Here is a 22,795-nt window from a genome sequence, read left to right as displayed (position 1 = left end):
GTTGTTTCTGTGGCTTGAATTTTATTTGCAGGTACAAATATTACAGGTTATTATACAGTGTGCAGTATATACATGAGGCGGTTTTCATGCAGTTGCCTGCGCCGCCTCTTTCTTTTTCGTCTGTCTTCTCTTCATCAGTTTCTTTTTTAGCTGTTTCTGTTTCTGAATGCTCTCCTGGATTTTCTGTTTGAACTTCTTCTTCTGGCTCCTGATCTTCTCCAGCTCAGCTTTCCTTTTGGCCTCCAGCTCTGGATCCTGAAATGGCAGGAAATGACTTCTTGAATACCAGAATGCCAAACTCACCGTAGGGCAGGTACCAGGTATTTTAGGCACTCTATTTAAAACACGGTGAATAGAGAGGTGCCTGCTGCTATCATGTGTGTCCATATTCATTACACCTGTGCAGCCAAAACATCACACTGCTACTAAAGGCTTGTTTCACACAGGCTAGTTATGCACATGGTCGTAATAACACGTACTGGTTATTCCATCAGTTCTCCGCTGCAGAAGGGCGCTGGACACTTATGATGGATTTTCTCTTGTAGAGAATCCATACTAAAAGTAGACATGGCCACAAAAAGCTACTGCCTGTGAGTGTGAGCAGCGTAACCTTTGACCCTCAGCGACCACAGCTGTGTTGTAGTCGCTGGCTTGACAAGATACAGAACCCCAATCAGAGATGACAGAGTGGTTATTAAATGTTCTCTGCTTCATGCTCTGTGTGGGCTCTCATTACTGTTACATTACGTTGTCATCACAACGGTGATGAAAGAACAAAAAAAAAATGTAACAGTTAAATGCAACACTGCTGCAAGGCAGACTCGTCAAATAAAAACATTTCAACTTGATTTAATTTACTTGAATCCTGCGCTTCACTTCTTTATGTCAGGTGAACATCAGAGCTCCGAAACTTTAAACTGGATGTATTTAGTCACAGGTTACTTTCCGACAGCCTCGCAGCAAAATATTGTGTGCTGTGACAAATGCCATCGTCAATTTTGCTCCAGCAGCTGCAATTACAGCACTATAAAAGACTTACACACAGTTTGCACTGGTGGAACTTTATAGCTAGCTCTAATTTTAGTTGCATATATTATTCCTTCATAATCTATATCACACAGTATCCTGTAAATAAATGAAAAATAATAATTAAAAAAAAGATCCAGCTCATTTTAAACTAAAACTTGGCTAAAACATCGTGCACAGGTGATGTATTCAGCATAAGTTACCATGGCGATTTAGCCCGGTAAAAAGAGCTCACCGAGTCATTAATCTTGCTTTGCCGTTCACCCTTCAGGAGTAGGTGATGTCATCAGGAGACGGTCAAATACTGGATAACATTTAATTTGTCTCGTATTCATAGTTTTGGCGAGTTGATGTGTAACGCTGCTGTTCTGAATGTTTATGATCTTCAATCAACCTTAAATGTGAAGTAAAAGGCATCAAGCATGACTCATAAAAATTTCAGAGTTTATAAGAAGCTGTTTATTTTTTTACAGACCTTTCATAGACTCTAGTCTAGTTTTACTATTTATATCAAACTATTAAAATTATTTTGTCCCTTCTGCCTAAGTAGCAGTCACCCCGAGATCTGGAAAATAACGCCTCACTGTTGTTCAGACGTTCAACTCGACTTAAAAATATAATAATGATGCTTCTAATCAAAAACAGAATAATGTTTAAATAGTTCACTAAGAGGCTGCACTCACCTTCCCCTCCAGGATCAGCTGTTTCCTCTTGTTGATCTCTTTTTTCTCATCAAAGTCTGTTGACTCGAGTTTCTGCAACATGGAGTTTACAGTGAAAACACTTAACTGGTGAGGCAGGTTCAAAACAGGCATCCCTGACTAACGGGACAATTTTCAGACTGTCAGTCATCGTGTGAAACAACAGCGATGTTCCACTTTAACTGGATTCAGCACAGTGAAAAGCAAGAGGTGAGCATAAGTGATAAAACATCCGTACTATCTCACACTCCCGCCGGGTCACGTTGACCTGGGTGAGGATCTTCAGGACTTCCTTCTCCTCCACAGGATATTCCTTCAGCTTGGTTTCTGTAAGAAGACGAGAGGCCAGTGTTTAAACACACACACACACACACACACACACACACACACACACACACACACACACACACACACACACACACACACACACACACACACACACACACACACTTTGTGATATTTACAAGATGGTGATGAGCTGTAGATCTCAAAAAGCAAAAATCATTATCTAATCTCTTTTGCAATCAGAAATTGTGCAAACATCCAAGTTTAAGATAAAATACAATCTCTAAAAGTCAAAAGTTTTACATGTTTTACTTATTAATGTTACCGATGGACTACAATCTATCCTGAGGTGCAGCTTTCCTACCAGCTTTATTCACAGGTCTTTAAACTGAGCCCTAGATGCGACTTACGAATCTGTTCTTCGATGGAGTGAATCAGGTGGATGTCGTACTGCGTGACCAGCGTGATGGACACTCCGTTCCTCCCTGCAGGAGGAAAACATCACAGTGTATGAGTGGTGTTTATGTCGCGAGGAAGACGATTTCAGAAGAAAAAAAGAACCAGAAACAAAACCTGCTCTGGCTGTTCGCCCGACTCTGTGGATGTAGATCTTGGGAAGGCCGGGGGTGTTGTGATTAATGACGACCTGGACAGTTGGGATATCCAAACCCCTGTGGGTGGGAAGTAACAGGAAAACGCATGTTTCTGCATTGAAATGCTTTGTGGTGTCTCCATTGAGGAGTGACAGAAGCCTTAAACAGGCTCACACTACATAATGTTTGTGTCAGATTTGTTGATTAGAGTCATAAAAATGTGGCCTTTTCATTTCTTTCCAATGCTCTGCGTGCATTCTCACCTGGCAGCTACATCAGTCGCTATCAGGATTTTGTAGACGCTGGCTTTGAACTTGGCGAGGTTTGCAAATCGTTGTTTCTGAAGAACAAAAAGCACAGTCTGTTATTCTGCGGGTTCATTTATCTGCTATAAAAAGCTTTTCAACAGACTCTTTGTCCCTTTAATGACACAAATATAATTCCCAGATATTTGTAGAGGACCTCTGAGGAATTGTGAAATCTCCAACACAGAAAGCAAAGTCAAATGCTTTGTAGGTGCAAAGTTAATTGACTGCACCTCACTCAGCTGTCATTGCAAAGAAGCTGCCCTTAAAATGTCTCAGCAGGCCCCCTGCTGATGTCAGTTTGTGCCCTTGCTGCTGTTCACACAAGCCTCACCTGTTTCATCATGGAGTGCAGAGAGATGGTTGGAAAGTTAAACTCCCGCAGCATCATGGTGAGGATCTGACAGCTCCTGAATTGGTCAAGAAAATGTATTCAGTGCGACGTGAGCATAACCACAGCTACAAAAAGGCGAGAACACTCAAAGACCTGCACGCAGAAGTTTTACATCATTCATATGATCGTTTTTTTCCTCTTCTAAATCAAATATATGTTATAACATGTGGAAAATTAATGATCACAGTCCAGACTGTGCTTCATAAAACAGCACCGCCTTGCTTTAATCTGTAAATGTGCACACAGGATGCTGAACCCCTCGTGGCTTCTTACTTGCACGTGTTGGTAAAAATGATGATGGACCAATCATCATGCTCATCGGTGAATGTCTGGATCAGATGAACCAGGTAGGCGTCCTTCACCTTCTCTGGAGTGAGGATGTATCTCTGGTCCAGCTCCTCTACCGTTCGTGTTCTGACAACATCAATAACAAAAGATAAATCACTGACCACTGATTAGATTTGATATTTCAAAAATATAACAGACAGCATCGCTGAAGGTGACGGGGCTTCAGAAACATCAGGTGATGAAACAACTGAACACTGTGGAGCCTCTGTGACACAGCGCTCATGCACAGTTAGATTCTATTACCTTTTTCTGCCCACCGAGATCAGAAAACAGATTTAACCTCACCAGGAGGAGAAAACATGTAAAGCTGAACAGAGAACATAAAGCTCAGCTGCTGAGCTGCTGTTTTATTCTGTACACACTTTCACATTTTACATCGTTTCTTTTAGTTTTCTGTGAACGTATCCGGTGAAAATCTGCACACGCCGTTTCCCAATCTGAACCCTGCTAACAGTTTTATTCGATTTCTCACTGGACCATGAATAACCTGCAAATCGCGAGACAGATGCAGGTCACTCACTCCGATTTGCTCTCCCAGAAGAACGGTTCGTTCATGGCGATGCTCTTCAGCTCCTGCAGGGTGTCGGTCAATGTGGCGCTGAACAGCATCGTCTGACGCTTGGCCGGCAGGATCTCCAGGATCACCTCCAGGTCTTTGGTGAAGTCGGTACAGCCCTGCTCCAGCAGCCGGTCTGCTTCATCCAAAATCTGCCACAGACAAAAAGGAGACACACAAACAGTCACTAAAACCAGGAGATATTATATCCAATTACATCACAGTTACTGAACATCTAACTGTGGCTCCACAAGGTGGAAAAATACTAAACAGTGTGCACACTGGTGAAAGATTACAACTTGTACGTGACATAAGTACTTCATATAAACAGAAGTTTATGTAATAACAATAATCTTATCATTGGATCTGGAGTTTCGGTGAACTCACCAAGAACTGGATCCTCTTCATGCTGAAGGTGTTGGAGCTGCGGATGTGATCGGCTAGTCGGCCTGGCGTTGCTACGACTACATGTGGTTGGTTGGACAGCTCCAGGGCCTGGGTCACCATGTCTGCCCACAACACAGCAGAGTCAGCACAGAGCACGAGTATCAGACAAAAGCAAACCAAGTTCATGGAAAATGGCAACACTGTTTGGTTCCTGCAGCTGAGCATCATCACATTTTGAGCAGGACTCCCACCTTTAACGGTGAACTGTGAATTCTGCACAGGTGGAATAAATTCACTCAAAGCACAACAGAAACAGGTAAATCTGGCACATTTTTACACTCTGATTAAAGGTCAGCTGCTCAATTATTTGCTTCAAAAATACTGATGAGAGATTTCAGGGAGAAAGAATCTCTGATGTTTATTCTTTTCTTTTTTTTGTTGTTGCAAAAAACAAAAAAACAAAAACCTCAACCCAGAAATAAGAAAGTAGTTACCCATTCCACCGACGATGATGCATTCTTTCAGACCCAAAGGTTTCCCCAGGACTCGGAACTGCTCTGCAATCTGATAGGCCAGCTCCCTGTAAAAATGTGTGTAAAAATCTTGAACGACCCCTCATTTCTTTATATTTTGTTTCCAAGGATCAGACTTTCTCGTATTTCTTTTTTTTTTTTAAGTGGTCTTAAACAATAGTTCTTTGGGCTTTCTGAAGGTCTTTCAGAGTTACTCATTGGCCTGCTTTTCACTCATTTTCACTCTAGTCCTTGTAACTGATCATTTTCAGATGAATGTTTTTGGTTTGTTAAGCCAACACTGACCTATGACTCATTCAAGGATAAAGGAGACACTTAGCTCAAAGGATGAACCAGTATTAGAATAACACGCTCCAAAGTAACGTGTTAATGTAATAACATTAGATTTTTCAGTAACTTAGTAACTCTAATAAATTCAGTAATCATATTGCAGTTATAATTACTACAGAGTAACTTGCCTGTGAGAAAAAAAGCAGTTTACCAAATTACTTTCTCTGACGTGCAACTAAGCAAAGTACTGCATTACTTTTAAGAGAAGCAAAGAGCAACGCGTACTGCTTTTTTAAAACTAGGAGCCCAACACTACACACAACAGGCTGATCAACGAAGCAATTTTAAACCGAATCTTTAAGCACTTTGTTACCAGCTGCCTGTAATTAAAAACACATTTTTTCCCATTTCTTTAGTTAAATCTGTGAAAATGAAGATAACACAGCACAAAATAGTATTTATGCACCAACCCAGTGATTCTCAATTATCACCATGAATCTTGAATGTACATCGAGGTTATTATAATGTATAATAAAACTAGATATGAAAGAAGTTAGTTACCTAAATTTAGCTAGACTTTTGGAAAACTGTAAACTAATTAAAATGACTTTGTGAACTTGAAAACGAACTAAAATAAAATACAAACATGGAGGAAATATCCTTGGTAAAAAACATTATTACAGCTTGTCTGATGAGGCATTACTGAGACTCTGGATGCTCACATCTGTCCCCTGCACTGACCTGGTAGGAGTGAGCACCAGGCAGAAGATGCCGTACGGGTCCTCTGAGAGTTTCTGCAGCACTGGCAACACGAACGCTGCTGTTTTCCCACTGCCGGTCTTGGCACAGCCCATACAATCCCGACCTGTGGAAAGAAACACCTCAATAGTGATGGAGCAAATGTAGAGCTGCCGAGGAAGTCCACCTCCGCTGTGTAAATAACAGAGAAAGTCTTCCAGACATCCTCAACACCAGCTTAACAGTTACTCAGAGATCCTCCGGCAGGTATTACAAGCATATATGTGACAGTATCCCCGCCCCGTCTTACCTTGGAGGATAGCTGGCATGCAGTTTTCCTGGACTGGAGTGGGTTTGTTGATTCCCAGCTGTTTACACTGTTTAACCAGCCAGTCTGACAGACCGAGGGAGGAAAAGTCGCCCATTTCTGATTTACCTCGTCCTCTGAAGCTCGGTGAGATCAGCTGTGGACGCGTTTTGATAAAAGAATCGCTAAAATACTCTTATTTCAGTAAACACTAACACATCCTCGTGTATCAGGTCCGCGGGCGCTTTCTGATTACGTAACAAGAATGCGTCTTCTTCACTGGAGGAAAGTGCGCGTTGCTGCCATCTCCTGGTCGGTGTAGCGAACGACACTGAAAGCAGAGAGTGGAGCAAAAAAAAAAAAAGTTGATAGATCGGTTAATTTATTTCTGTCCCCACAGAAATCCAATCTCATCTATTCTGGAACGATGCTAAAGCTGACCCTTCATATATGAGCTGTTTCTCTGTGACATGCGCATCATTCAGCGTTTTTAACGCATTAAAATTAAAGCAGGAACATGCAGAGCGTTCTTATGTGCCTAAATAATGATGTAATGTAATGAAACTATATATGAGACCTTGGGCCCCCTTTGTAAGACTCAGTTTAATTAAACGTTGCATATTCACAAAGAAATATGCACACGTAGTGGAGCTTGACGCTTTGCCAGGTTTCGAGTTCTTTGTGTCCAGCACTACAGATTTGTATTGACCTCTGAACCTGCCAGAGCCTCAGCATTTTCATTGTAGAGCTGGGCTGTCTCTACTTTGTCTTTGCAGCGCACATTTAAAGGAAATATTGAATAAAATGTGCCTATCTGTAAATCCCCAATCTTTACAGTAATATATATATTTACCCGGATTTCTAAGATTTTGTTTTTATTGTGAAACACAAGCCTTCAGGGTTCTGAGAGATCACCTGTCGTAAAGTTCTCGCCATTCACGTCACAATGATGAAGTGAGACAAAGTTTCAGATCGATAAAAACCTGTTATTTTCTCTATGTGGCAGATTGTGTCAGACTGATCGCTTCGTGGTGTATTGTCACGTGTGATTAATGACCAGCAAGATGAAGGGAATCTTTCACAGGCATCATAAAAATACACTTTCTCTGGTCAGAACTTGTTAAATTTCACATCAGTCAGAAAATGTTTTTTTATTATCAGAAGGTGGTCCGTGTGGGTTTTAGAGGCTTTGCAGTCAGCCACGTATCCTGATCTGCTTGGGCATAAACCTTGAACTTAAACCTTGACTTTTTCCTGGCTCTCTGTGCTTCTGCGCTGCGCAGAACTGCAGCAGTCTCACATGGAAAACTCCAGAATCTCCTTTCAAAATCCAAGATTTGATTCTCTGCATAGATTTATTTGTTAATGTCTTGCAGATGATCATGCGAGTATTTTCTTCACCTGCCACTGTGGGCTTGCGAAGGACAGTGTGAGTTAATTCAGTTACTGCTTGACTAGAGAGGCAGAAGAAGCTTCACCAAGAAAAACCCATCTGTGTCTGTAAACCGGGCTGCCAGAGGTGATTAATGCCCTGTGTGATAAAGGCAAAGGCCTGAAGGTTTAGCTCCATCCTGTCCAGACCGTCCAGCTGTGCTGCAAACTGCCTTGGACCGAGTGAAAAGTGTCTCTCTAAATTAAAAGGAAAATTGCTTGAATGCAAAGGCGAGGATCCGATGTTCCCTGCTGCCTCCCTGCAGCACAGAGGCGCAGTCAGCTGCATCGCTGTAACAGCCCACTGAGCAACATGATTAGCGCTCCCATTGCTCTTCCACCACACTTGAGGCTCCAGTCTCCCATGTTCAGCCTATATTCATGCAGATAAATCAGTGGAGACTCTTTCTAAGCACACAGAAATATTTCCAGCACTTTTAGGGGGAAATATAGAACTTTAACAAGAAAGCAAAATGGTGCAAACAAGTTTTGCTTTTCCAAAAAGAAACCGACTGTGTAGCACTTAACCGACCTGTCTATATCCCAGATCGGCGATGCACTGAAAGCATTTGGCAAATTATGAAATGGAAAAATACAACAAAGGAGGGCGTGAATAGACTTAGTCTCAGGAGATCCAATATGGCTATAAAAACTACAGCAATTGCTCTCAGTTTTCAGAGGCTTAATGCCTGCATCTGAGTTTAAAAAACAAAACAAAAAAGCTCTAATCTAATCTGGCATATATTTGTACATTTCTATACTGATTTGAAATAATTGGGATTACCATATAGCTCTTTATAAACATCTCCATACTCACCATAATCTGGTTTGACATGAGATTAACACATCAAGTGCAGCAGTGCGCATCATGACTGATTGTTTGCTTAAGCTTTTGTCGTAAATAGCTATCGGGGCGGGGGATTTAAGGCTATAACTATGTCATTTTGACATAGTTCTTATTCTGGCATATAAATGAACAGTCGGAATAATGAGGAGTCATTTCCACGGAGCCCGTTAGATGGCACTGTGGAGACCCCGCGGTCCCACAGAAATAGTTGAATGGAATCCCAGTGTGATCTGGCACAGTGGTAGGAGGGGAGCGCAGCACACAAGTCCTGGAGGAGGTTTGAGCCAAGAGCACTGTGCTGCCCGACTTTTCATCGACATTCGTCCGTCTGTCCGAGCCGCAAAGCAGAGCCAAACGTTCGCGGTGCGTAATTACGCACGGATACGACAGTTTCGCGGTGTTCTTGGCTGTGGAAACCCCGCGGACAAAGAAGGGCAGGCGGGCTGGAGTGCAACTGACTTGAGCGGAGAGGAGTACTGTTGGAGGGGAAACTGGAGGAATCTGGAGTCGGAAGTGATTTGTCTTTTTTTTTTTCAGAAATGTAACTTACGTCCAGGGTTTTAGGAAAGGAAAAATCTTTTTGGCGAGAGGGAAATTAGGAGTGGATTTAACCTCCAAAATAACATCTAAATCCTCGGAGCATGGGGTAAGTTGTGGTTTTGTGTCTGAAATCTTTTCTCTTCAAGTGTTGATTTAAAAAAAGAAAAAAAGAAAAGCTGAATGTGAACTTTGTGACGAAGTAGTTTCGTTTCTGACGACGTGGGTTTTTGATTCCGTTGGACGGCATCTTGTACAAGCTTTTGGAGCAATTCTACCGTTAGTTCACACGTGACAGTCTGCTGTTTTCTTTGTTTACATCCCGGTAGCTGCTGAGCGAGAAAGGAGTCTTTAATTTGAAACGTAGATCCCAACTTATTTTGATCAAAACTCTTATTTTTTTGACCGCTGTGCCAACGAAGATAATCGCATTACATGTAACCGTCTGGCTGTCACGCTGGCGGTTTGTTTAAAAGTAATGGTAATTTTTTATGATGACGCACACGGAGGTCATTTAAATGCTCCAACTGCTGAGACTTCCTCTATTCTGTTCCTCCTCACTGAAGAGCGAGTCTGCAGGCTGATTCTGTTGCAGGGGATCCTGGGTGGCTTTTATTGGGATGCTGTTGGTGTCATGCTGCGCTCAATCTCATTAACTCTGTCAGTGTGTTTGCGTGTGTTCAATTATACGTGCAGGTCTCCAGCTAGGCTTCAGATACACCTGAACCCTCTTCCCACTACCAGAGTCCAAGCTGTTAGCTTCCAACCTCTGGGAGACTTATATGGCGCTTTAAGATGCTCCTTAAATGAATGCAAAGCACGAGAGCATCATCTTTTATCTTTAATGTGATTTCACTGATGCGCCACGATAAGCTGGCACCCGCAGGAGGATCCGATTTCACTGCATTATTGCATTATTGTGGTTTTACATTCTATTTATTTGCAGTCTAAACTACTTAATGTAATCGTTCTCAGTGCACAGTAATGCAACAGTGCCGACATTTACCCGTTTACTGCTCAGATTAGACCCCGTTTCCTAAAACGTGTGCTCCTATACAGCTAAAATGTGATCTAAAATACATTTCAAGAACATTTATTTTCTTGCCAGCAAAATATTTGGCTTGGAAATGCCTCAGGGTCGAGCTTGAAGAGGTGTCTGGAGAGAGGAGAGGGACTTTTGGGCATATCTGCTAAAAGTGCTGCCCTGTGACCCCGGATCCAGATAGTCAGAAGAAGATGGATGGAAAATATGTGATAATGGAAAAGACTAGAAATCTGCACTGTAAGACAACTGTCATCCAGGAAACTCAGATTTGAACAGTTTTTCATTGAGCTTAATAGTTTCTTTTATTTATTTGGTTGGATCCAGGGCCAAAATTGAGTTGGTCAGGTTAACATTTATGTGGCGGGGCATAGTCCGAGGACGCACCTGAGCGGCACCTTTTCTTTTTTTGTTTACAATTACCATTAAAAAAATAAATAAAGTAAACTGGCCAACAACAAGTAGCTATACATACCTGAAATTCCAGTATGAATTGTAATATTTCACTTGTGTTAGTGCAGTGATTGGAGTACTTTTACAAAGTGATTGCAAACTGCTGTAAAGCACCCACGCATTCAATTCTTAGGTTTGAAGGTTCGAGGTTTCAAAGTCATGGAAATATTTGTGGTTTCAGGGCTTTGAAACCACAAATGTTTCTTTTGCTGTCGTGTTTTCCATGTGTGAGATGGAGAGGGTGCACTGGAATGTGTTACTGTCAATAAAAGTCAGATTAGGAACTAAATACCCAACCCCAGTCAGCGTGGCATTGTGCCACAGTGTCAACGCTAAAAGCTTAAAGTAGACTGTATCCACTCTGTTGATGCCAGCGGGGAAATGGTCCTCTGACAGTAACAAACAAGCAAACATCTGCTCCGATGGCCTGTGTTTGATGCATTTTCACTGTCAGAGCTTAAGCCAGGCATCAACTCTGCTTCATCCCTCTGAGCAGCAGAGAGGCAGCAGGATTCAGTCACCTGGGCCAAATGGCAAAAAAGGAGAAAAAAAGCTAGATTTAGTCACTGGGCCACCGTGTACTCTCAAACAGGAGTCTGCAGAACTCATAATATCCAGAGACGGCCTGCAGCTCTTCTGCACACTTGACAGATGGAGCAGAGTCTTGATTAAGAGTCGCTTCAGGTCCATAAACCAAATGAATTTTCACACAGGTGCTTTCAAGCCGTGCTGCTTGTCTTGGAGTTCTTGTTCTTATCCTCTGACATGGGTAGCCTGGAAATGGATGGAGATGCAGTCTTGATATAATGAACACCTTCTAGCTTGAGGTAACAGGCTGCAGATTTAGACAGGGTGAAGTTTATGACCAGTTTCTATTAATTCAACATCAATGCTCGGCAACAGCAATACATTAAAAATGGTTCAGAAAATCTGCATTTTCGGGCAGCATTTGGAGGAGCCTAATGAATGGGTTTATTGTGTGTTAATGACACAAGAACTATGTATAAGTACTATTTTTAAATGGAGCTGTGGTCTTAAGTGTAAGTCTTTTTCATGTGTGTTTTTAAGCAGGTCTAACCTAAATGAAATTCTTTGTTTTTACCACAAACAAATTTCCCACGTGTGGGACTAATAAAGGTTATCTTATCTTATTTATGATCCTTGAAGTGTTTTGTGCAGGATATGATCATGTTCTCTTGGTACTGTTGATAAGTACAACAACCTCCCCAGTTCCAAATAATTGTAACACTTTTACTCTTCCATGGAAAATGTTAGCTCATTTTGAATTTATTGGCAGCAAAACATCTCATAAACGTTGGATCAGGGCAACAAAATGCTGAAAAAGTAAGTGTTACTGAAAGGAAACAACATTTTGCCATAATGACATTTGGCAACAGGTCTGCATTTAATGAAAAAATATGAAGACTTTTAAATGTCTCCTCATTTACAGTACATAATATAATTCAAAAATATTCAGTGTCTGGAGAAATCGCTGTGCACAAGGGACTAGGCTGAAAATCAATACAGGGCGCCTATGATCTTCTGTCCCTCATACAGCATTGCATTAAAAACAGATATGATTCTTTCATGGAAATCGCTGCATGGGTTCAGCAACACTTCCAGAAATCACTGTCTGCATGCACAAATGCAAGTTAAAGGTCTATGATGCAAAGAAGAGGCATATGTCAACATAATCCAGAAATGCTGCCATTTTCTCTGGGCAAAGCTCACTAAAAATGGATAGAGGAAAACTGGGAAAATGTTCTGTGGTCAGACAAATCAAAATTTTAAATTCTTCTGGGAAAACATGGACACTGTTCTGGATTTAAGAGGAGAAGGACTATCCGGCTTGTTATCAGCACTCATCACTACATTAGTGCCTACGGAATTGGCAGCATGTGCATCTGGAAAGGCATCAAATAATGCTGAAAAGTGTACATGCAATATAATGCTCCCATCCACATGTCTTTCTCAAGGAAGGCCTTGCATATTTCATTAAGACAATACTAAACGACACACTGCATCTATTACAGCATTGCTTTATAGTAGAAGTCTGAGCTGCCTGCAGTAGAGACCAAATTTCACCAACTGAGAACAATTAGAGCATCTTGAAACCAAAAATACAAGAAAGAAGCCACTTTGAGAAGTCCTGTATCAGACAAGAATGGGACAACATTCCTCCTCAGTTCCTAGACATTTACAGACTGTTGTTAAAAGAAGAGGGCATGCTACACAGTGGTAAACATGGCCCTGTCCCAACTTATTGACGTGTCGCTGCCATCAAATTCAAAATGAGCTAATATTTTTCCTGAAATAGTAAAATGTCTGTTGTGAATAAAACATGGGTTTATGAGATCTGCGGATCACGGTATTCTGCTTTCACTGACATTTTACACAATGTCCCAACCTCTTGATGTGGACCCCCTGAAGCAGTGGCTGGTAAGATCAGCAGGTTTTATGCTTCACCTTATAACTTGAACTATCTCCTTCTTGTTCTGCTGCAGAGGAGTGGTCTGCCAGCTGTAAAATGTACCCGCTACACCGAGAGAGGTACAAACACACCGCTGTCTCTGTGTTGTTGCTCTGTCTGATAGGGATGGGTGATACCTCCTACCAATTAATGCTGAGCTTTAGGTCACTGTGTGTACCTTTCACTCAGCAGAAGCTGCTTAATTACAAACGCCTGGGGTATTCAAAGGGTATAAGTTTGGTATCTATTAATATTATTTGGTTTAAAAAAAAGTGTAAAAAGTAGCTCAGTATGAATATAGGGACGCTTGTAAAATTTAAAGTAGGGCAGCTATTAATGGAAATGTCACCATTACATCATGAAATTGTGAATTTTTACAGTTAGGTTTTTTTTTTTTGATTCTCCAAAATAAGACATCAGGTATTAATACATTGGGGATCAATTCTCCCATCCCTGCTTCATTAAATATTTATTTGCCTTTGAACAAAATCCACCCTCATCTCATCCTCCCCATCGTGTTAATCCTCTGCTCGGTATCTGTGGAAACTGTAACAAGCTGTAAGATGTGATTCGCAGAGTGGAGGTTTCATGCTTGTCGTGATGTGCAAATGTTGTCAGCATGTTGTGCTGCCCTCGCTGTCATCACCTGGTGTCCCTTTTATCACGCTGTCGTCCTGTCACACACTTTGTCGCGGCTCAGCTGTTCCATGCGCTGCTGGATTGTCTTGCAAGTGCATCGTGTTGTACGAGCTCTTGGCATGTTTTGCATGTTAAGCCTCGGTGTTTAAAATAACTACAAATGTTAAAAAAATGTTGTGGTGTAAAAATATACTGTGGATATTCTTGACTCAAGTTAAACTCATTGTTTTTTTGCTCTGTTTTTTGGGTGGGAGGGGGGGGGGGTTGTGTGAAACACTTTCTTTGAGCAATTTAGCGCTTGTAGCTTAAAACATGGAGTTTCACATTTAAGATAAGATAACCTTTATTAGTCCCTCGTGTGGGAAATTTGTTTTTACTGAAATATTTTTCAGCATTCCTCATTCACAGAAACCTGTTGTTGGTTGGCTGAACACAACTCTGCCCACTCAGTGAACACAGTCAGTATAAAAGGCCTCAGGCACATGAAAGCTTCACTGACAAATAATGGACTCTTAAAAGAAACAAAAGTTGAGACCTCTCTTCTCTTCTAGGCCTTGACAATCAGTTGTATGTTTAAATCATAAAAATAATGAGGTGCTGGTGTCAGCTTCATCATTTTTTTCTTTTTAACTGTTAGTTGAGTAAAGCAAACTGATTTTTTTTTTTTAGCTTGTGGGATTTTATTGTTTTAGTGTTTTGTGAAATTGAAAAAGCAGTTAGATGCAGCAGGTCTGGATTTAGCTAGCTCATGAAGACAATTTCAATACATGTATCATGCTTCTTTATCCTTTTATACAGAAATGTGGAGCCATCTACATTTGTTGTTTAAGGTGGCGATAACTGCTGTAATTAATGTAAGATGGATATAGCCAGCGTACATGAATATATAGTTTGATGAGGATGGAGCTGATCAGCTAGCTACAGTGGGGCAAAAAAGTATTTAGTCAGCCACCGATTGTGCAAGTTCCCCCACTTAAAATGATGACAGAGGTCAGTAATTTGCACCAGAGGTACACTTCAACTGTGAGAGACAGAATGTGAAAAAAACATCCATGAATTCACATGGTAGGATTTGTAAAGAATTTATTCGTAAATCAGGGTGGAAAATAAGTATTTGGTCACCTCAAACAAGGAAAATCTCTGGCTCTCACAGACCTGTAACGTCTTCTGTAAGAAGCTTTTCTGTCCCCCACTCGTTACCTGTATGAATGGCACCTGTTTGAACTCATCATCTGTATAAAAGACACCTGTCCACAGCCGCAAACAGTCAGACTCCAAACTCCGCCATGGCCAAGACCAAAGAGCTTTCGAAGGACACCAGGAAAAGTATTGTAGACCTGCACCAGACTGGGAAGAGTGAATCTACAATAGGCAAGCAGCTTGGTGTGAAAAAATCAACTGTGGGAGCAATCATCAGAAAATGGAAGACATACAAGACCACTGATAATCTCCCTCGATCTGGGGCTCCACGCAAGATCTCATCCCGTGGGGTCAAAATGATCATGAGAACGGTGAGCAAAGATCCCAGAACCACACGGGGGGACCTGGTGAATGACCTGCAGAGAGCTGGGACCAAAGTAACAAAGGTCACCATCAGTAACACACTACAACGGCAGGGAATCAAATCCCGCAGTGCCAGACGTGTTCCGCTGCTGAAGCCAGTGCATGTCCAGGCCCGTCTGAAGTTTGCCAGAGAGCACATGGATGATACAGCAGAGGATTGGGAGAATGTCATGTGGTCAGATGAAACCAAAGTAGAACTTTTTGGTATAAACTCAACTCGTCGTGTTTGGAGGAAGAAGAATACTGAGTTGCATCCCAAGAACACCATACCTACTGTGAAGCATGGGGGTGGAAACATCATGCTATGGGGCTGTTTTTCTGCCAAGGGGACAGGACGACTGATCCGTGTTAAGGACAGAATGAATGGGGCCATGTATCGTGAGATTTTGAGCCAAAACCTCCTTGCATCAGTGAGAACTTTGAAGATGAAACGAGGCTGGGTCTTCCAACATGACAATGATCCAAAACACACCGCCCGGGCAACAAAGGAGTGGCTCCGTAAGAAGCATTTGAAAGTCCTGGAGTGGCCTAGCCAGTCTCCAGACCTCAACCCCATAGAAAATCTGTGGCGGGAGTTGAAAGTCCGTGTTGCTCGGCGACAGCCCCAAAACATCACTGCTCTCGAGAAGATCTGCATGGAGGAATGGGCCAAAATACCAGCTACTGTGTGTGCAAACCTGGTAAAGACCTATAGTAAACGTTTGACCTCTGTTATTGCCAACAAAGGTTATGTTACAAAGTATTGAGTTGTATTTTTGTTATTGACCAAATACTTATTTTCCACCCTGATTTACGAATAAATTCTTTACAAATCCTACCATGTGGATTCATGGATTTTTTTTTTTTTTTCACATTCTGTCTCTCACAGTTGAAGTGTACCTCTGGTGCAAATTACTGACCTCTGTCATCATTTTAGGTGGGGGAACTTGCACAATCGGTGGCTGACTAAATACTTTTTTGCCCCACTAGGTCAATGCTAGCTAACTAGGTGGATTAGGAATGTGCATCCTTTTATTCACTGCAATGACATTTGTGATGCTAGATGTGCCAAGTGAAAAACAGGCTTCCAAGAAAACAGCCACTGGCTGGAAAAACTAAACAGTAGACTCTTTGGAGAAGGAGTGGCCAGTTAATTTCTCAAAATTCCGCATAAGAAGGAGTTTTTTTTTTTTTTTTTTTTGTTCAAACACTGAATGAGTAAAGGATTGAGAAACCGAGGTAACTTCATGGTCATACAATAGTGATTTGTCAATCATAAGGGAGCCTCAGCCTGAGCCCAGCTAAAACACACCAACGTTTTATTGCCTATTTTAATTTTGGAAAAGCAGTTGTGAAGATCCTAATCACAATTCGGTGCACACCAAAACATTCACACCAAGACCCCTTTGGAAGAGATGGTTTTGGTCTGGGTCCAAGAGAACTACAAAGCAGTTTCTTTAAGATGACTTCCATCAGCTACCAGAGCTATTTCTATTTCCATATCTGGCCAATAAGTGGACTGAATGTGACACATTTGTGGTTTGACCACAGTTTTCTTAGTTTTCTCTGTGTGGACCAGAGGAAATGAACCTGTGAAGACTTGAAATTAGCCAATGAGAAAGCTTAGTGAGAATGCAGATTTAAGGTATTTCTGAATTTGCTTCACTTTCGAGACACCCTCCATGCTACATCCATCGTATATATACAGTCTGTGGAAATAAGTGCATCAAAGCTGTTTCCTGTAGGCAACTGAAACGAGCTGTTGTCTTGCTTCCTGTCGTTATGAGAAGCTAAGCTCCTGGCTATCAGTTTCTCATCTAAAAATTGAAGCTTTTACATAAATGCGCATTAGAGGATTGGAGTTTGTTGTTGTCTGAATTCATGGTTATACAGCACAGCATGTGGCAGAGTATGATTATGATTAATGATGATTAATTACTGTGGAGTCATAGGAAAGGATTAAGATATTTCAGACCAATATAAGCTCATTTACTGTTGAAATGTTTTGTAACGTCACAGAGCAGCCTCCATGTGCATCGTACAGGGTGTCTACACTTTGAACATGTTCAGTTTACCCTCAGTATAATGATAGTAAAGTGGATTATCTGTGTCCTCGCTCTGGTCAAGGACAAAACCAGCTGCTCTGTGGGGAGAATAACCTCTTAATTGCTGTTCTTGAGACATGCATAATTGAATTAATAACCAGTCATCTTGACTCACTTCTATTCATCTTACCTCATTTTGCTGTCTTGAAAGTACATAAAAGTGAAACGATGGGGGGAAAAAATCAGCTCTTTCTTTGTGTTTCTACCTGTCTTTCATGCCCTGAATACAGAAAACACTCTGGCTTTGTGTCACCTACACAAATCGTGACAACAGTCAGCCTCCTGCAAGAGGAGCTGACCTTCACATAAGTGCAGTGCTGCTGTTTAGCAGAGCTGGAGTTCACGTTAGGGCGTTTTTCCAGTTAAAGTGAAATCAGTGAACCGTGGAGCTGCTTGATGAGTTGTTCAACTTCTTCTAATCAAAGAAAATCTAAAGTGACAACCATAAACCTCCAAAGCTTTCCTTACTTTGTGCCAGAGTTGGAAATTTGGACAGATATGGGGACTTGTTTTGCAGCTACAATATGAGCTGGTGTTTCACTTAGCTGTGCTATTTTGGTATGTAGTTGTAGCGTGTCATGTTGCCCGACATGCCAGGCACTTTCGCTGGCTCAGGAAAGGTGGACGCGGGGCTACTGGCTCTCAGAGGTCGGAGGAAGCAGACCCTTTAAAGGAGAAGTACTGTCAGAAGAACAAAGAGAAGCAAAAACATTTTCCTGTTTTGGTAATCCCGATGCTCCCAGAGGGTGCAAAGCCACAGCAGGCTGCCTGTTGTTTGTTGTCTTAATTCACAGATGGTGAACAGTGATGCTCAGTTGATGTGCTCGTTTAGAGTGAATTTAACCCTTTTCAGATGGATGCAGAAATTAGGACAAATCCATGTTTGTGGGTCAAAACCTCACTCATCAGCAGCCACTAGCATCCCCCACCTCTCTGCTGTTTTAGGACCCCTAAAGCAGAAGCATTTGGAAACACTGCTGACCCATTTTCATTTTCTGCACAGCCTGAAACTGAAACTTTAAGATACTTCTGGATCGTGTCTGATCAGTCACTACTTATCCTTCCTTTATGCACCATGCTTCTACCCCATAACTTTTTTGTGGAAGGAAAAAAAGACATCTCTGGCTTGGCTAGCAGTATTGAATTTAAAATCAAATGCAGGTGTCGGTGACCTTGTGTTGTGATAATTGTGCAGGGAAATTCTGCATTCTTTCATGACAATCCTGCCTAAATGCACAGGAGGTACACTCGGTCTACTTGAATGGTGCATTTTCAGGCAGACGGACATGAATGGTATGAATGTGAAACACTCTTCTGGAAAGAGGTCGTTTGCATCAAGATTCTATTTTAAAATGAAAATGTATTCATGTGGACATGGCCTTAGACCATCTGCAGTCTTTGCAATCACATCTCCTGCTGTAGCAAAGCTGACAGCATTTTTTAAAATTCACACACAGTTTTTTTTTTTTCAGTCTTTTGAAATATTTTCTCTCCCACATGAATCAGGGTACATTTCCACAAATCGAAGGTCCATGCTCTAAAATCTGTAAAGCCACTTGAGCACATTTGGGATTTTTTTTTTCAGTACTGGGCTTTATAAATGAAACTGACTTGATGTTGGGCACATGGTGCTCTAATACATCAGACTGGAGAAGGTGAAGCTGTCATCTAGCTGACTGATCTGTAGACGAACTCTGACAAACACAGGGTTTTTTTAGAATCCGGTTGTTCAGTCTGACGTCACTAGCCGTGTCTGGGCCTAAACTCTGCTGCAGGTCCATATATCAAACGAGCACTATGGCATTACTGAGAGTTGAAAAACTGTCTAAAGTCTTTCATCTTTAATAAAATGATCAGCGTTCTGCTCTTATTTGTTTTTGTTTCTAATGTCTCTGTAAAGCACTTTGAATCACCTTGTTGTTGAATTGTGCTATACAAATAAACTTGCCTTGCCTTGCCTACCAGGTGTAACAATTGAGTTTAACATCCAGGCATCCATGAAAACGGAATTTATGACATTTAACGGAGTTAGAAGTTAGCTCGCTAGCTTCTATCTAAATACAATATAGCATGTCCTGACTCCGGGGCTTTGGAAACAAATTAAAACGTACAGCTCTGTTATCACTTCCAACATAAATGAAGACAGAAAACTAAACAGCAGTGACGTTTGTAGGGTTACTGAAGTTTGGCTAGCTGGTATATAATGATGTGCTACATGACCGCTAGCGACACAGCTATGTTAGCATAATATAAACAAGCTAACTTTTTTTCCACTCGATAAAAGTTAACGTGAGTGTTCTCGGTGGTCAGGAACAAATGTAATCGCATGGCAGGATGCTGTAAAAGGACCAAACTTCAGCCAGGAGAACAACTGAGATAATCCATCCACAATACGAGGTTAGTCATTCATATACTGCTGCATGGGCTGGGCTGTAGTTACATCCTAAGGTTTTAAAAACTGAGCTTAAATAAATAATTAGCGGTAATAAAAGCCGAGGGAGGTCAACAGTGATCACTGACTGTTTTAGGAGCTTTTTGAGATTAAATAGAAGAAAATACAAAACATTAAACATGTTAACAACACAAAAGCCATATTAAACGCAGACTACTTTAGGCCCGGAAGTAGGATTCGTCACGTCATCACTTAACAACCGGATAGGTAAAGTAGACTTGACTATAAAACTGGGTTCATTTATATTCTGATTATAGGAAAACTACTCTCACAGGACACTGTTAGGTACACATGTTGAATGGCTCATTAATTCAACTGTCTATCCAGCCAGTCACATGGTAGCAACTCTGTGCATAAATGCACATAGACCTGCTGAAGTTCAAACCAAACAAAAGGATGATGATTTAAGTGACTTTGAATGTGACATATTTGTTTTTTCCAGACAGGCATGTCTGAGTATTTCAGATGTGCTGGGATTTTCCCACACCAGATTTTAGAGGATGGTCTGAAAAAGGGTAGAAATATCAAAGGAGTGTTAGGAATGTAACTGTAACCACTGTAACAAAATGTATCAAACCTCTGCAGCAGCAGAAGACCACGTCAGCTAAGGACAGGAAACTGAGGCTACAGTGCACATGGGCTCATCAAAAACACTTAAAAAAAGACTGGATAACATAAGACTAGAAAAACTTGAGTTTAGTTTGAGTTTTCTACTGTGGCAGATAATAGAGTCAGAGTTTGGTGTAAATAACATGAAATTATGGATCCATCCTGCCTTGCTTCAGTGGTTCAGGCTGGTGATGTTTTGGTGTGGCATCATTTAGCCATCACAGCCTACCAGAGTATCATTGCTGACCATGTTCATCGTTTTCTGACCACGCTGTATCCATCTTCTGATGGCTGCTTCCAGATCTCAATCCAATAGAGTGCCTTTGGGATTGCGTGGATAGATTCATATCATGAATGTGCAGCCAACAAACCTTCGACTCTGTGATGCTGTCGTGTCAACATGGGGTAAAACCTTTGAGGAATATAATCTATATTACAAAAAATGCAGGCAATCTTCAAAGCAAAATGAGGTTCAACACCATGAATGTGTACCCATTGAAGTGGCCAATGAGTGTACACCGCTGTTAGGGAAAATGTTCTAAAACACTTCTTCAGCAAAGACTCAGAGAAGAGAAACACACAGAACTTCTTGCTAGCAAGGGCAGCCTCCAGACTGAGACTCGCGCTTAGAAACTGCCCCGGTCTTTATTTATACTTCAGTGTGTGTGTGCGCGCGCGTGTGTGTGTGTGCGCGCGTGTGTGTCCTGCTGATCAAAGGGTCATAAAAGGCACATCCTTGGTCAGGAAGAGGGTAGACCTCCCTCACCCTAGATAACATTGGTGAGGAAGTCAAGCAGTTAAAGCACTTAGACTAAAACAGACGTAACTACGTTAATCCTACCATAAAACAATAAAACCAGGTACAAGCTCTCTCGTTCTCCCAGGACGTGGGGGTGCATTCCTGAGGTGCACGCCAAGCCTGCAGCCTGCTAGAGATCACACACAATTAATTATATGCCTCTAAGTATACATGGTTGAATATTTCCTAATACAAATAACTACATGCAGTATTCTACCATATGCAAACTTATATCACTAAAAGATTATACTGACTACTAAATACAATTTTCCATTAACAACCGCATTCCAAATTATTATGCAAATTGTGTTTAAATTTCATAAAGATTAAATAAGTTGTTTTTCAATTAAACCCATGGATGGAATTGTGTCTCAGGACTCTTTGTATCACTGAAATCAATCTCAGACACCTATGATCAATATTTGCCAGGCGAGCCCGATTAAAGGGAAAAACTACTAAAGAAGGATGTTCCACATTATTAAGCAGACCACCATTTTCAAGCAATATAGGAAGGAAAAAGTATCTCTCCTGCTGAAAAGCGTGAAATAGTTTAATGCCTTGGACACGTAATGAAAACCTTAAATATTTCACGAAAATTTAAGCGTGATAACCATAATGTTAATTTGTGGCTGAGTCAGAGCACACATGGGTTTGTGCAGATAAAGGCACAATGATGAAGGTTTCTGCCAGACAAATACATCAGCAAACAAAGCAGCAAACAAATATTTGAAGCTGCTGGTGCCTCTGGAGCCCTGCGAACAACAAGGTGTAGGATCCTCCAGAGACTTGCAGTTGTGCATAAACCTTCTATTCGGCCACCCCTAACCAATGCTCACAAGAAGAAACGGCTGCAGTGGGCCCAGAACGACATGAAGGCTAATTTTCAAACAGTCTTGGTCAATGATGAGTGCAGTGCAACCCTGGATGGTCCAGATGGATGGAGTGGTGGATAGTTGGTGGACGGCCACCATGTCCCAACAAGGCTGCGTCGTCAGCAAGGAGGTGGTGGAGTCATGTTTTGAGCTGGAATCATGGGGAGAAAGCTGGTCGGCCCCTTTAGGGTCCCTGAAGGTGTGAAAATGACCTCTGCAAAGTATGTGTAGTTTCTGACCAACCACTTTCTTCCATGGTAGAAAGAGAAGAACTGTGCCTTCTGCAACAAAACCATCTTCATGCAAGACAATGCATCATCTCATGCTACAAGGAACACCTCTACATCATTGGCTGCTATCGGCATAAAAGAAGAGGAACTCATGGTGTGGTCCCCATTCTTCCCTGACTTAAATCCTATTGGGAACCTTTGGAGCATCCTCAAGCAAAAAACTATGAGGGTGGGAGGCAGTTCACATCCAAACAACAGCTCTGGGAGGCTATTCTGACATCCTGCAAAGACATTCAAGTAGAAACTTTCCAAAAGCTTACAAGT

General features: G+C 41.6%; 2 protein-coding genes across 3 annotated transcripts in view; one reads left to right on the top strand and one right to left on the bottom strand.

Moving 5' to 3' along the window:
- Window position 1: 1 nt before the first annotated feature.
- On the bottom strand, window positions 2-6,736 carry ddx49 (DEAD (Asp-Glu-Ala-Asp) box polypeptide 49). The gene is made up of 13 exons (XM_026194375.1): window positions 6,447-6,736; window positions 6,140-6,263; window positions 5,090-5,175; window positions 4,596-4,717; window positions 4,173-4,360; window positions 3,578-3,718; window positions 3,245-3,320; window positions 2,869-2,945; window positions 2,586-2,683; window positions 2,423-2,497; window positions 1,966-2,054; window positions 1,710-1,781; window positions 2-255 (listed from the first exon to the last, which is right to left on the bottom strand). Exons 1-13 carry the CDS (start codon window positions 6,559-6,561, stop codon window positions 85-87), a joined length of 1,434 nt encoding a protein of 477 aa, XP_026050160.1. The 5' UTR covers window positions 6,562-6,736; the 3' UTR covers window positions 2-84.
- A 2,137-nt stretch (window positions 6,737-8,873) lies between these two features.
- LOC113037142 (homer protein homolog 3) overlaps window positions 8,874-22,795 on the top strand; it is a 53,686-nt gene continuing 39,764 nt past the window's right edge. Inside the window, exons 1-2 of one of the 2 annotated variants that reach the window (XM_026193883.1) lie at window positions 8,874-9,367; window positions 13,258-13,303. In XM_026193883.1, coding sequence (XP_026049668.1) covers window positions 13,281-13,303 — 23 coding nt within the window. In that variant the 5' untranslated portion in view covers window positions 8,874-9,367; window positions 13,258-13,280. The remainder of the gene's footprint in view (window positions 9,368-13,257; window positions 13,304-22,795) is intronic. The other variant, XM_026193884.1, reaches the window with a different exon arrangement.

The sequence above is a fragment of the Astatotilapia calliptera genome, chromosome 15, assembly GCF_900246225.1.
Source record: "Astatotilapia calliptera chromosome 15, fAstCal1.2, whole genome shotgun sequence".
Taxonomy (NCBI): domain Eukaryota; kingdom Metazoa; phylum Chordata; class Actinopteri; order Cichliformes; family Cichlidae; genus Astatotilapia; species Astatotilapia calliptera.
The sequence above is the reverse complement of the archived record's forward strand: the minus strand, read 5'-3'. Positions and strand labels throughout refer to the sequence as shown.

Excerpts from the sequence above, each read along its gene's own strand:
- ddx49 (XM_026194375.1), bottom strand. The coding sequence starts at position 6,561 with ATGGGCGACTTTTCCTCCCTCGGTCTGTCAGACTGGCTGGTTAAACAG. Across the intron at positions 3,321-3,577 it reads ATTTTTACCAACACGTGCAA|GAGCTGTCAGATCCTCACCA; the intron begins GTAAGAAGCCAC and ends TGACCAATTCAG. Across the intron at positions 256-1,709 it reads AGCTGATCCTGGAGGGGAAG|GATCCAGAGCTGGAGGCCAA; the intron begins GTGAGTGCAGCC and ends CTGCCATTTCAG.